This window comes from Cajanus cajan, chromosome 2 (genome assembly GCF_000230855.2).
Source record: "Cajanus cajan strain Asha chromosome 2, NIPB_CcT2T_4, whole genome shotgun sequence".
Classification (NCBI taxonomy): domain Eukaryota; kingdom Viridiplantae; phylum Streptophyta; class Magnoliopsida; order Fabales; family Fabaceae; genus Cajanus; species Cajanus cajan.
Window position 1 is genome coordinate 70,258,780 of NC_138518.1, and position 15,707 is coordinate 70,274,486.

Here is a 15,707-nt window from a genome sequence, read left to right on the forward strand (position 1 = left end):
CTTCAACATTCCCATCAAACAAAACCAAAACCAAACTATTCCTTCTTTGCTGTCTTAAGATCATAATAACACACACTTCACTTCACTTCACCATGGTTTTTCCAAAACCTCCTTCTGAATCTGATCTCTTTCTTCATTCCAACTTTGCTTCTCGTTATGCCACCGACTCTCTTCCTAGGTATACATGTTTCGCTTAATTTGCATCTTCCTTTTGTTATGTTCATTCATATATATATATATATATAGATAATTATGTTTGATCTCGATATACTCTTTAATTTGATTTAATGAAGAGTTTTTTTTTTTTTATGTGCAGGTTCTGCATGCCCGAGGACTCCATGCCTAAGGAGGCTGCTTACCAGAACATTCACGATGAGTTGCAGCTTGATGCCATTCCAAAGCTTAACTTGGCTTCCTTTGTCACCACTTCCATGGAAGAAGAGTGCAACAAACTCATCATGGAATCCATCAACAAGAACTATGTCGACATGGACGAGTATCCAATCACCACTGACCTTCACGTGCGTTCTCATAATCAAATATTTTCCTTTTACATCTTCTTTTTGTTTTGGAATAGGAAAGAGAGATATTATATTTTTTTGTGTTTCACCCCCTCAATAACTTTTGAAACAGAATCGGTGTGTGAACATGATAGCACGTTTGTTCCATGCTGAAATTGGAGAAAACGAGACTGCAATTGGAGCAGGAACTGTTGGTTCATCGGAGGCCATAATGCTGGCAGGGCTTGCATTCAAGAAGAAGTGGCAGAACAAACGCAAGGCAGAGGGAAAGCCTTATGATAAGCCCAATTTGGTCACTGGTTCCAATGTCCAGGTATATATTTATAATTCATTTCTAGTTCCCGTGGTTAAACTTTTATCATTGTCACATATTTTAGAACGTAGCATTATGTCACATGGATTAATTACGCGTCTACTACTCATATTCAGCCACCTTTAACTTATAATTATTTTATGCCACATAATTATAACTCATGCGTTTTGCATAATAATGTATATTATGTAGGTATGTTGGGAGAAGTTTGCAAGGTATTTTGAGGTGGAGTTAAGGGAAGTGGAGGTGAGGGAAGGGTACTATGTGATGGACCCTGCCAAAGCCGTTGAGCTGGTTGACGAGAACACTATTTGTGTGGCTGCAATCTTGGGTTCAACTTACAACGGAGAGTTCGAAGATGTGAAGCTCCTAAATGATCTACTTCTAGAGAAAAACAAGCAAACTGGGTGAGTAATATTGCACTAATTAGCTCTTTTGACCTATTCAAATTCTTTTACATAGCTTTCCTTTACCCTGAATCTGAACTAATTAATTTGCTTAATTTACTTGTCATATTACATAGATGGGATACACCTATTCATGTGGATGCTGCTAGTGGTGGCTTTATTGCTCCATTCCTTTATCCAGAACTAGAATGGGATTTCAGACTCCCATTGGTGAAGAGCATAAATGTTAGTGGCCACAAGTATGGTCTTGTTTATGCTGGAATTGGTTGGGTCATATGGAGGACCAAGGATGACTTGCCAGAAGACCTTGTCTTCCATATTAATTACCTTGGTGCTGACCAACCCACCTTCACCCTCAATTTCTCTAAAGGTGATTCATTCATTTCAAACATTGTATATTTCTTGATCCTTTATTTCCTATTCATACCATATACTTATGTTATTAATATTGTATCCACTTGCAGGTTCTAGTCAGATAATTGCTCAATATTATCAGCTAATTCGCCTTGGCCAAGAGGTAAGCTTGCGGTTAAAAAATAAGCATTGTAATATTTATGACCACATTGTTTCATAACAAATAACAATGTTATTGGACTTAATTAATAGGGGTACCGTAGCATAATGGAGAACTGCAGAGAAAACGCAATGGTGGTGAAGGAGCATTTGGACAAGAGTGGACGGTTTAACATACTCTCAAAAGACAATGGTGTTCCAGTGGTGGCATTTTCCTTGAAAGACAGAAGCGAATTCGATGAGTACAAGATATCAGAGATGTTGCGGCGCCACGGTTGGATCGTGCCAGCATATCCAATGCCACCTGCGGCTCAGCACATCAATGTGCTTCGTGTGGTCATAAGAGCAGAGTTTTCACGCACTCTTGCTGAACGCCTTGTGTTTGACATACACAATGTGTTGCATGAACTTGAAACAGAACATCCCCACAAAGTGACCAAAAACATTGAGGAAGACAAAACTCACACTGCGTTGGATGCGCATAGGGAAATCATTGCCCAAGAATCCAACAAGCGTCAGAAAATCGTGGCTGCGTAGCTACGGAACCAACACTATACCAACTAAATAAGGAGCCTTCACTGTTTGTTCTAACTCCATCCAAAATCTACCCTTAACCATACTTATTTTGTTTTATTTGGCAAGGAAATAACTGGCCAAATCATTTAGCTGACCCCATTACCAGTTTGTTTAATTTCCTATAATTTTATGTCAACTCAGCTATGTACTTCACAATAATGTCTTCTTTTTTTTTTCCACCACATTAATGCTGTTGTAAGAGTTCGGTCGTTGTTGTTACTATTATAAGGAAAATTGCTATATATGGTGAAATAATTTTTATAAGTGATTTACTTTGCACCATTATTTTCAATTATTATATTAATTTCGCACTCATAAAAATATCGTTCATATCTTGTACTAGATCTGTTTTTTCTCTCTCTCTCTCTCATCGTCACTTTTTTACTGTTATATCTCTTCATTGTGTTTTCTCTCTTCGTTGTAGTATACCAATCTCTTTGTAAAATAATCTAATTAATATCCTAACACAAAACATTAACCGTTGAGAATGGAGCTGCACAAGGTTATCTAAAATAAATTAAGGGTTGGACTCTCCCAAGTTCTGGTTTCCTTTTTGTCAGCAGAATTTCCACAATAATCTTTTGTTCCATCTTTGTGTAGACATCTTCGGCCATTGTAAGAGAACTAATTAAAAAATTTCAGAAAGTCTAAAAGACATACTAATATATTCAACCTTTTAAGAACTTATTTTATAATTTATTTGGTCCAACTTCTACTTTTGCAGAGAAGAAAATCTAAAATAAGTTGTCATGATATGCTCAAAATTCATGCATGCAGGATACGTATAATTTGGTTTATAATACTTGAGATAGTATTCACGGTCTTCTTATACAACGAAACTTTGTGAACAGTGAAGTGATCAACAGAGGACATTTGTTTCACAGATTAAGACAAATTAATTTGAACTTGTAAATGTAAAATTCTCTATTTTGTTGTAAGATTTATGTAAAATTCTCATATTTGTTACAAAATTTAAAAATATATTTTTAAGTATTACTTAAAAAGTAATTATATCATAATTTAAGTTATTTTTATTATCGTGATTGAGTGATGAAAAAATTATATTTCTATAATTAAAAATGTGAAAAATTATTATCTAACTCAAATATACTTTCATTCTAACTTTAATTTTTATTTCAATAAATTTAAAATTTAAAATATATCTAATCATGTTTAAATTTAACCAAAAGTATTTAAAAATGTTTGTGAGAATAATATTTTTCGGGAATATAATTTCCAAAATACAATATCATTTATTTCTGCGTTAAATAAATAGATTAAATGATCAATAGTGCAATTAAACTTTTATCAAAACAAAATTTTATATTTATTTGTTCTTATTGAAACAAAGAATTGGATGTTTTGAATCTAACAAAATATTCGAAACTTTATTGGAAAAAAAAAGTGGACTTAGAACGTTGATTAATAAATTGGTATGGTGATTTCGAAAAGAAAAAAAAAAACCATTTATGGTATCTATAATTAGCTTGTGGATAATAGGGTAAGTGCAAAACAAGTAAATAGATGCATTGTAAAAGACATAATGTAAAAATAAAAAAACGTTTAAGAATTAAAATTAAATGTATAAAATCATAATTGAATAAAAATAGTATAAATTGTGATTATAAGATATTATTTTTAAATTGAACAATTTATTAATTAAAAAAACTAATAGATAAAAGATATTTCGTGTTAAAAGAAGAAAACAAATTATCATTTTTATGAACAGTTAGTTATGAATTTCAGAGTTAAATTAAAAGAAAATAAAGACAAAAAAATCCGTGTTAAAATAGAAGTTAAAAGCCATTAGTTAAAAAAAAATAGTATTTTATATAATGGTATAAATATTTTCAAAGTACAATACCCATCCAATTCCGAAATTGTTGTAGTTATTTGTTGAGATTTCTGTTGACATTAACTTTTGTTCTTATCATAAATCGTTTTAACCCTGACAACGGACTCAAACACGACAAGTATACCGGTCGTTCAAGTAATAAATTTAAATCCTATCCACATGAACTAGTAGGTAAAATAAAAATTTAATGATTATTTGTGACTAAAGAATAATTCTAATTTTTCATAAGTTGTCATGCAATTCAAATAAAAGTTATGACGTACTATTGGAATTTCAAACCTATGATATAATTAGTGTGTGTGTGGAAGGGATAAGAAATGGTATTGTGATTTTGTAAGATTATGGGGTCAGATATCACCGAACTTTACACTGATGAATCTTTGTTCTCTTGTTACATTCATTGCCTAGTCAACTCATAAGTTTACTCAAACTTAATCCCTTAAAGCAAGAACCTAGGTGCAGATAATGAATATCAATTCCTTGAGTATCCAATACATACATCTGCATTACGAGTTATGGTTTAAGACTACTAATGGGCCAAACTCAATTCCTAGATATATTTCCCACTAGGTATTTGTTTCAGAGCTAGTTCAAAAGGCTATTTTTCAATACCTAATGGACTCTATATCAAACAAAGGAGAATCAATCCAAAGCAAGCATTAAGAATAGAAACATACACAATAATGAATGAAACAACATATATATCATTAATAAAGTGAAGATTACAAAAGAGTTTCGTTGGTTACATCTAACCCCACGAAATAATAGATAGAACCGCTCAAAACAATGAGGGTAAAACAAAAATAGAGATTGAAAAATCGAAGGGAAAGACCCACAAACGAACGGTCCCAAGCACCGGGAATCCCTTCCATAGCTCCTAGAAGTCGCCTAATGTGTGAATGACGGAATGAGCCTCGAAGATTTGATCAAATACGAGCTGGGGGAGACAGGATAGGGTTTACACGCCCGACGCGTTACACTTCGCGCCCGGCACAGGGTCTTCTAGAGAGGTAATTATTCTTTGTCTCGAATCACGCTTGGCGCGGATGCGTTTACGCCCGACGCAATGTCTTCCAAAGAGTTTTGAGTACTCTCTGTTTTGAATTGCGCCCGGCGCGGATGCTCTTGTGCCCGACGCAATGCTAAAGTGCAGAGGTGATGCTTTGTGTTTCTCAAGCCCGGCATGGGTAGTCTGCGCCTGGCGCAGGTACTCTTCTCCTACTCCTTAGCTCCTTAAATATCCAATCCTATGGGTCTTCAACCTCAACTCTCTAACTCAATACTTGCACAAAAAATGAGGTGTATCAAGGTATTGTTAGATAAATTTTGGGTTAGCTATATTTGCACAAAAATTGAATAAAAAAGAGAACAATTATATTGCAAGAGTGCATGGAGTGAGTGGAATTGTTCAATAATTCTTATCTAAACATATGTATAAATGAGACTTAACATTATTCACCACGCATCCACTCTTATTTACCGGTATTTTTTTATATTAGTGTTCCAAAGGTAATAACTATGAACTAATATGTAATTGTGGGATATAATTTTTATTGATTAAACATTATTTTAACATACACATGAAAAATTAAACATATTAAGAATTATTTTGTATGAGAGTCTCTTTTATTTTTTTTGTTTGAGTAAAAATGTTAGATAGAAGATGACATTTTAAAATCCATCAGACGAGGAGTCAATGACAATATTGGAGATTCTCATATCAAATACCATGGTCTAGTTAGTTGTTAGTCAAACTAGAGATCCTCGAAATTCATTAGTACAAAGTTTGACCCACGACTTTACTTTAACTATGGTTCAACAAAAGTTCACAATAATTTCACCTTTGGTGTCAATGGGTTTTCACCATTGTACTTAGTGGCTAGTCGAGTTAGGGAACCTCAAAACTGAGTGATGTCCAATTTGATTTAAGATTTTACTTACTGAACTGAGAACCAACATAAGTCCACCAGAGAAACTCAGTGGTACTTGCCTTGATTCAAGACTTTACTTGGTCAATTAAAGGTTAACAAAAGTCCACTAGAAGAATTTTACTAGTCGAATTCGGGATTCTCAAAACTGCTTGTTCAACTGAGGGCCAATAAAGATCAACTAGAGGAATTTTATCTATGGCACCAATGGAGCTCCATCATTGTCCCCATTTAGTTAGTCGAATTAGGGATCCTCGAAACTCAATAATGTTCAATTTGATATAAGATTTTACCTATATAACTAAGGATTAACAGAAATCCATTAGAAGAATTTCACCTCTAATACTAATAAATCTTTTTGAGTTGGTATGTTTGCGAAAGTAAAATTTTAAAGATTGTCAAAGGGGTGTTGAACCCATATTACGAAGAATACAAATTCGAATTAAATCTTGAATCATTTGTGTCAACTAACTCGCAATGACTCATTTGAGAGTGTTTTCACATACTTCTCTTTAATGAGAATTATTTTAGATTTTTTTACTTCTGATACAATATATATGCTAGTCATAACTATTACAAAATTAGATAACAAAACTTTCTTTTCGAATATTTATCAAATTATATACTCAAAATTTGAATTTGAGATTTCTAATTAAGTTGGAAGAATACTTTACTTATTGATTTATATATTTGTCAGTTTTTAAAAGTGATTAAAAATAAAAAATTTAAATAAAATGAGATAAAATATATTTTTATCATTTCTTTCCTTTCATTCATTCCATTACAATTTAAATAGTTAAATAATGAGGTCCGAACAAATCGGAAATTTATAAATAAGCTTTTAAATTAAAAAATAATTAAATTTCTAAACTAAAATATAAATCCTTAAAACTTAATTTGTTGTTGTTTTAAATCGTTAAAACACAACCATTTACAACGATTTTAAAAAATTTAAAGACCCAATTAAACAACATTTCATAACTAAAGACTCAATTATTTATTTGTTTAGTTATAATTTAAGAAAAACTCAAATTATTTACTGTAATTTAAGCAAAACAATAAAATAACGTAATTTGTTATTATAATTTTACTCCGGTTCCTTCTATAGTCGAAGAATATTAGCAGCGGGTGGTAGAGTCGAGTTTAGGTCCCGGCGGCAGCATGGAGATGTCGAGCGAAGATGCGGTGTTTCTGGACCGCGCCTCTCGAGCCACCAGGGGCAAGAGAATGACCAAGCTCCTCGACGATGAAATCCAAGAAGACGAATTGTTCTGGAACCAGGACGCTCTCAAAGAGGAAGAAGAAGACGATAATTACCAAGAGGAACCCGAGATCGCCGATGAATTCGACTCCGACTTCGACCAAGACGTATTTCGCCTTTAACATTCCCTCTTTTTCTCTTTCTCTCTCTCTCACGTTTAACCTAACACATAAACACTCTTCCTTCAGGAGCCCGAACCCGAGGAAGAGGACCCTAACACAATTGACGCCGATGAAAGGTTTCATTTTTTTTTTTTTCCCTCCCTTTTCTGCATCTTCCTTGTTTGCTTTTTTTATTTTTTATTTTTGCTGCTGTTTTACTCGTGTTTTTTTTTTTTTTTTTTTGAAGGATGCATAAGAAGAAGAGGCTGATATTTCCGGGGAAGACTCTGGCCAAGAAGAAGAAAAAGAAGAAAGTGTTATCCAAATTGGAAAATTCTCCCAAAGAAGAGGAAAGTTCTGATAAGGTTGCAGAGGAACAGCAGGATGAGATTGGGGAGAGAATGATCAGGAAGTCCACTAGGACTTCTGTCATTGTTCGCCAAGCTGAGAGAGATGCCATTCGTGCAGCTCTCCAAGCCACCACCAAGGTCAAATCTTTCTCTTTTTAATTTTCTCAATGCCTGTGCTTTACTTAGTAAATAGTAATTGCCATCTGTTTAACTCATCTGGGATTGAATCATGACGACAATGAGTGAATGGTAATTTTAGCCCCTGTATTTGGATGACTCTGTCATATTAGTCATTGAAACTAAAAAAATGTCCTGAAAGTACAAATAGACTTATACATTGGTCCAAAACTAAAAAAAAATGTGACCAAATTCTAATATTATATATCAAGGGAATAAAATGATAATAAATAGTTAAATTTAGAGGCTTATTTGACACTTTAGGAACTTTGTTATTTATTTATTTTTTTGACATATTCTTAGTTTGGAAGACTAATATAACAACACTCACCCATAAGTGGAGGTTTGAGTTATACTAGACTTAGTCTCTTTAAGCAATATCTCAGGTTCAAGTATTGTGTATGGAAAAAAAATGATTAAAAGGGGAGACTTCACTAAAGATGGCCAACCAGGTTATCTGACAAAGATTTAGTCATTAGTGAAGCTGATAGATACTTCGTACCATTAATATGGTTACCTGAAAAAATATGACAACACTGATCACTTTTAGGGACCGAAGTGACCGATTACTCTTAACAACCTATGCTCAATGCTTATTATTTTCTTGTAGTACTATTTACCTTCTCTCCAACCTTGGACTTTGGGGCAGTGAATAAGTTTTTTTTTTCATTGTTACGTTACTGGTTTTTGTGATTCTTGTCTGATTGTTTTTTTTTTGGGAGGCCTCAGCCGGTCAAAAGGAAAAAGGAAGGTGAGGAGAAGAGAATGACACAAGAAGAGATGCTTTTAGAAGCTGCTCAAACAGGTCGAGATTGTAACACTTAACATCCACCAATTGCATGTTTTGCTTGTTTGAACTTCCAAAGATCCTTTACTGTTTCGATTTGCGATTTTGAGTTTGCAGAGATTATGAACTTGCGAAATTTGGAGCGTGTTTTAGCTAGAGAGGAAGAGGTTAAGAGAAGAGCAATTGTGCATAAAACTGTTTATAATGGTCCACAGATACGGTATATTTCAAAGGATGGTAAGAGTTTTTAAGGGATAATGAATGTCTTTGGACCATGTTTTACCTACAATCTTGATTTGTCAATATTGGTTTTTGTTGTCATTTTTCTTATGAAAATCTGTTAATATTTCCAGGTTCTTCCTATTTAGAGTTCATCAAAGGATCCTCATTTCACTCAGATATTGCCACAGCGTCTGTACAATGTGAGTCCCTCTTACCTCTGGTAGTTCAAATAAGAATAAAAAGTTGGTTTAGTTTTATGTTGAAGAATATTATATGTTCTGTTCCTTTATCCATTAATGTTGCAGTAAGTGAAATTAAATTCCCAGTAGAATTGCTATAGGATTGCTTCACACTACATTACTTTGTCAAATTAGTTGGGTTTTTTTCCTGATTAAATTTAATTTAGTTATCGATGACAACATCTGACTTGCATCAAGGTTTTAATTTAACCCATATTATTTATTGGTGTAATGGACAAAGCTCACTGGACATATTGATGATGATATCTTTTTGGAGTGGCAGATTAGATTAACAAGATAGTAAATGCTGAGTTGGAGTTGCGTGAAAATGTTTTGGTCTTTAGGAGACGAGTGGATTTTGATTCAGTAGTTAAAAGACAAAATATGTGGATTTTAATCCCGGTTGGGAGAGGATGATAATGTAGTATTACCTTCAATTGAGTGCTTTAGATAATTAGGGTCTATCTTATAAAAAATGACAGAAGGGTTATTAATGATGTCAAACATCACATCTGAATAGGATGGATGAAGTAAAGAAATGTTTCAGGTTTTTGTGTGCCTAGAATTCCCTTACATTGATAAAGAAAGATTTAACAAATTGTAGTGAGATATGCAACTTTTGTATGGATCAGATTACTGTGCAATAAAGTGCAATCATGAACAACAATGAAGGTTGCAAAAATGAGAATGAAGAAATAGATGGGTTGCTATATCAATGTGGATATGTTAAGGATTGAATTCACTAGGGAGAAGGTTGGTGTGACTTATATTCAGAAAAATGTTGGCTTCATTAGGGAGAAAAGTGGAATGGCGACTATATAGGATAATGATGGACAGTCACTGGAGATAGTTCGGGGATTTGAGAGCAGATGTCCTCCACAGACCTTGGTTAGATGCGCTGTTAAAGATAAGATGACACCAATTTAGAAATCGGTAGGAGGAGGCCAAAAACAGCGTGATGATACTTGAAAGATTACTAAGAACAATTTAAGGTTCTCAGCTTTGTGAATATATATGATACATGATATGATAGAAACTTAGAAAAAATTAAGATGGAAGCTATAGAGAAGAGTCACAAGAACATGACTTTATTGCAGAACAGAACAGAAATGAAGAATGTAATTCTTCCCATGGGCTTCCCCTTCACAAAAGTATCTCTCCCTTTGCTTAAATAAACTATCAATTTCATAAAAAACCATCCCCAAATCTGATTTCCCCTATTTATAATTATAACTGATATCTTCTAACTAACTAACTAGGTCAACCAACTAATGGACTAATTGACTAATGTCTGTCCTTATTCGACTCTATGCATCCTAACATTATCGAGGTCAATGACTGGCTCAATATACTGTTTTCTTTGCTCTGCATCAACCCATTCTGAATCCGAGGTGCCTTTGTTCTTGGGCTTTGTTTCATTCTTCCAAGGAGATCCCTTGTCACAAAATTTGTCGTCGTCCCCATCATCGGGCTCTTCAATACCCTGTTTTCTCATCCACCTTCCTAATTGCTTTTTAACTACAGCAATGTCCTTTACTATCATCTTTATTTCTGATACATGCAACTCCAAAGATTGAAGTTGGATGCTATGCCCACTGGTCACCTTTCTAATGCTTAATTTGCTGCTCCATCTTCTTTCTCCGGGAATTTGCATCTGGCATGTCAAAAGAACCATAATAAGATGGAAACTTTAGTGAGTTAAAAAAACCAAACTTTATTGAAGAACAAAACAGAAATGGAGAATAGGATTCTCCCCAAGGGTTTCCCCTTCACAAAGGATCTTTCTTATCAATTACACAAACTATCAAATTCACAGAATGCCCTCCGCAAATCTTATTTTCCCTATTTATAACCAATCTCTTAACTAACAAACTAGTCCAACTGACTAACTAATGAACTAACTTACTAACAGCTATCCTTATTCAACTTTCATTATACATCCTAACATGATCTAGGTCAATGGCAGGCTCAATTCCATGTAGCTGACTCAACTCAGCAGGAATCAGGCTTGGCTATTGTTGTATTATTGCAACATACCAAGAGACCCTGATTCTGTAGAAAAGATGGCCATATATGAATATTGACTAGAATTCAGGTATTTGTGTGGATTTTACTTTACAATCTTTGTGGTAAAAACTAAAAAGCTATCCAGAAGATCTGAAATATACACAATTAAATAAAATAAAACAAAAATATAAAGAATTACTTGCCTATGCTTTTCTCTTTAGTTTGTTTTATTGCTGAAGATAAAGCTTCAATTAAGAGCGTGTTTTAACTTTCTGTATTTATAATCAAGCAAAACATAAAGTAACATTATTTTACAAGTCTTCTTTTTCTTTTTATGACTTTATTTATATTTCTTTTCAGATCCAGAACAACCTGTTTGCCCAATTACTGGTTTGCCTGCCAGGTAAAAGATCTCAGTTACCAATTTGGTGGTTCTCGCTTTGTTCTTCTCCAACCTAGTTTGAATGAGAAGCATGTGTGTACAAATTGGAAATGCTTGATAATTTTTCCCTTACTATATCTAATGGGCTTGTTTTAGATTTTGGTTTCCTCTGTGAGTGATTTATTTTCAAATGATATTTACATAGATGAATTGGTATGATAGGTTGAAGACTTTAAAGTCATTTAAAAATTGATATTATGGGAAAATACTAATGAAAATCCTGCTTTAGAATTAGTTTTCAGTTTATATGGTTGTGGTACAAAAATGTGTTGCATTTGGCAATAACATAAGTTAGGCATGGATAATGGTTTGTACCAAAGAGAGAAAGAAAGGCATTCACGGTGGATGCTTGTCATAACTACTCATTTAATTTGTATTTGTTGTAAAAACACGGGTGAACCATATAATGTCAATGTTGGACTGTTAGTATGTTGCTTTTGATGTTTTGTTCTGCCCATGGTTTCTTTACTTTCTCCTCGTGATAGGTAATGTAACACTGGACAATTTAACCCTTTCCTTGGTTGTATCGCTTCTGTCTTTCCTCTCTAACAAGTAACATGATGTTTTGTTGTATTTTCAAAAGAAGATATCAATGTCTAGGGTTAAATGAGGCCATGGAGGGGATGTCAACCTACTATCTTTAATAGAGTGACAATTGGTAGTAGAAGTCAAAATGTATAAATTGGAAGTTGGAGATCCAGGTTTGGAGATTGTAACTCTAATGTAGACAAAGTTACTAGGTTTTATGAGTTTCTTTTGATTGTAAGCCTTTAGTTTTGATTATAAGCATAAATTCTTGGAGGTACCTTTTGAGGAGGAACATTAGGAGGGCTTTTCGAGGCGTGGATCTAGATGCTCATAGTCTAGATGGTTTCACCATGGCCTTTAATTAGAGCTGTTAGGACACTCATAGTCTAGGGTTTTCACCATGTGCATTTATCACTCTTGTGCCCAAATTATCAATTTTTCTATGCATATTAGAAAGTCTATTGTTCATCATAATAAAGAAATATTACTCTTTGCTCCAAAACAAAAGCCTATGACACCAGCTATATTCTTTTCTCAGTGCAAGCCTATATTACTTTCTGGACTCCAATCTTTTACGGTGAATTACTTTCTTATGGGATTAAGATTTTATAGTCTTTGTAGGATAAATGGTGGTCTTTTAAAAGTTTGGTGACGCTTTCCTATCATGGAACTATCAGTTTATCACTTTATGAATTATGCGTCAAATGCTTTCTTCTTGTTTGTTTATTGTGATCAAATCAGGTTATATTTTTGTTCTTGTGAATTTGTGGTCATTTTTGTTTCCAATTTTCTTATCTGTCCATATCTGATTTCCTGCCCAGGTTAGGTTATGCTTTCTTTCTTATTAAAACACTAGTTGATTCTTTCTTGAATATTCAAATTGCATCATGTTTAACCAGTGTCATGACTGTCATATATTATCAATAGATCAGTTGGAAGATTTTCATTAGTCTGTTCCCACTATACCCACATACTGCTAAGGAATTCTCTTTGGAATAACGTAGGTACCGTGATCCAAAGACTGGTCTGCCATATGCTACAAAAGAAGCTTTTAAAGTAATTCGAGAACGGTATGAGTATTCTGGTTTGCAAATAGTATTTCTCTATTTGGGATAGTGTTTGTCACATTTTTCCTTTTTAATTTTTTTTAACATCATATATTTCAGTTTTTTTTTTAATTATTTTAACAAAATAAGAATTTTACCAAAAGATTTGACCAAACAAATATATTTTTGAGAATTGAAGCTAATCTCTCTCTCTCTCTCTCTCTTTTTTTTCAATGAATGATTTGGTCTAATATTCCAGAGAAGGTGATTTCTGGACGACTGGACCAGTTCTACCCGTGTGAAATGTTTGTTGTTGAAGTTGCTATAATATAAAATTATTTAGATTAATTTTTTTTTCTCTGAACTTGACGTTGTTTTTGTTTTATTCCTTGTTCTTTACATGAAAAAACCCTACAGTTTAGTTGTTACATACAAAAATGTTTCCAGATAGTCTTAAATTTGGTCCCTATACTAGTATACTTGACAAATTTATTTATTTATTTTTCAGTCCGTTTTAGTCTCTACATTTGACACCTTTTTTTTTTTATCCACATTTGAAGGAAAATTCTGCTACTGTTATAAGTTCAGCAAATAATAGGACCAGATTGTAAACATTTTTTATGTAGGAACCAAATTGTCGGCCTTTTCATTTCATGTAGAGAGTAAAACGCAAATATGCCTAGTTAAGGGATGAAAGTTTTATTTTAATGTATAAAATTTATTTTGACTGAAAAGTAGAATAATTTAGCATGAAAGTGCAAACCAATAGGTAGGTACAGTGCAGGTATGTCATCTTAAGAGGGGAGTTTATGATTGACAAATTGATGCTCCACTGTTATCAATTTGTTCTTATGTTTATTTTATTTAATATTTTTCTTTTCATTAATGATTAATCTTGAAGTCCATGACATACTTAATGTGAAAAAGCCAAAGGTGGGTGTTTGATATAAAAATCATAAATGGCTCCTCACATGATTTGAGAGTTATTTTATGACATGGTATTATAAATTCTCTGATTATGTTGTGTAGAGTTTGATTTTGTTATCATCTTTCTTTTAAAAAAAAAAGGGTTAAATTTCAACTAAAGATTGGTTGAATTGGGTTGGTTGGACTTTGTCTACGCATCAAGCTGAAAGGGCTCCTGCATAAGAGGGTGTGCTAGATATGTAAACATTCGTGTAAGCTTAAGCTTTTGGAGAAGTTGGTTTATGACAGCGGGTTTTGGCTTTATAATAGAAATGCATTTTTAATCAAGTAAAATTTGGGACCATATACCATCCTAGCTAACCGTAAGATGAGTGACAAATTACATGTTCTTACATTTGTGATATGCTTTGAATATATTGTTGAGAGCAGGTAATGAAGTGATTGCATACTAATTGGTTTTAATTGATATCAATGGGGGATTGTTTTGCAGCTTTCTAAAAGAAAGTGCTAACTCTAGAAAGGACATGAACATGGGAGGCTTATATGATTCAGTTTCTGGATGTGGTTTTTCAATTAAGCAAAAGAGATCGGTAATGCCACATAAAAATGTCAATCCTGATGTTCGGGCCTTAGCTCGCTTTCGTAGAATTCCTGTTTTTGAGGATGAAGATTCTGACTAGCTCCCTTGGTAATTGTTTTCTTCTCATTCAGTTTTAAAATAATGTTTTATTATCCAATCTCTTGTAATAATGAAGTATGTTGTTAATTTCAGTGGCTAATAGTGAAAGATGTTATGGTTGTACTACATCATGTCCATGTTTTGGACTTCAGGTTGAGATAATATAAGAAACCGAGTATTTGAGCTCCGTTTTAGTGCTTTCAAGGAAATGTTGGTCTCCTGTCTTGGAGCTTGGTATGCATTTATTTAGAAAAAATGGTCTCTTATTTAAATTTGTCTCACTATAGAAAGAAACATGATATGTCAAATATTTATATTACAATTTCTTAGAAGTTTAGTTGTATATTTTGTATATCTTTGGGTTTGTCATCTGTTTGGGTTTGTTAGAAGTTTAGTTAGTCATCTGTTAGGGTTCGGCCATGAATGCCTTCATGTGAATGTTGGGCTTAATTTGTCAAATGCATCAAATTTTTTAAACCTGACATTTGTCTCAGGGATTATAAACTGTAACTCCAGGAGAAATTTACCTACAATGTCGAAGGTTTTAATTTTGGAATCATCATTACTATATTGTAGAGCTTTTCTTAACCATCCTTGACCTAAGATATCTTGCAGTTTTTTGTGAGGATTCCAATTCTAATAAGACATGCAAATATGATAATTAATTACGACTCCAAGGTTCAATTCTAATTCTAGTTTCGAGCTCCAATTCTATACCTAATTTAGTGTGCAAACGGGGGCACTTGTAATTAGTCACTAATGATAGTTATGCTTAAATTTAATTCTGATTTTATTTAAATGCAAGAGATTTCAATAAAAATGTTTGGA

The 15,707-nt window shown here is 33.3% G+C and overlaps 2 protein-coding genes across 2 annotated transcripts; both read left to right on the plus strand.

The window, feature by feature from the left end:
• Positions 1–2,594, plus strand: LOC109805055 (glutamate decarboxylase 1). The gene is made up of 7 exons (XM_020367002.3): positions 1–178; positions 317–521; positions 634–834; positions 1,027–1,241; positions 1,358–1,611; positions 1,706–1,758; positions 1,848–2,594. Exons 1-7 carry the CDS (start codon positions 93–95, stop codon positions 2,289–2,291), a joined length of 1,458 nt encoding a protein of 485 aa, XP_020222591.1. The 5' UTR covers positions 1–92; the 3' UTR covers positions 2,292–2,594.
• Positions 2,595–7,205: 4,611 nt separating this feature from the next.
• SWC2 (DNA binding protein SWC2) lies at positions 7,206–15,441 on the plus strand. Its single transcript, XM_020366722.3, has 10 exons — positions 7,206–7,481; positions 7,563–7,612; positions 7,723–7,963; positions 8,732–8,807; positions 8,907–9,026; positions 9,143–9,211; positions 11,618–11,660; positions 13,232–13,297; positions 14,691–14,888; positions 14,973–15,441. The coding sequence occupies exons 1-9, from the start codon at positions 7,275–7,277 to the stop codon at positions 14,878–14,880; spliced, it is 1,062 nt and encodes a 353-aa protein (XP_020222311.1). The 5' UTR covers positions 7,206–7,274; the 3' UTR covers positions 14,881–14,888; positions 14,973–15,441.
• The last annotated feature ends 266 nt before the right edge of the window (positions 15,442–15,707 follow it).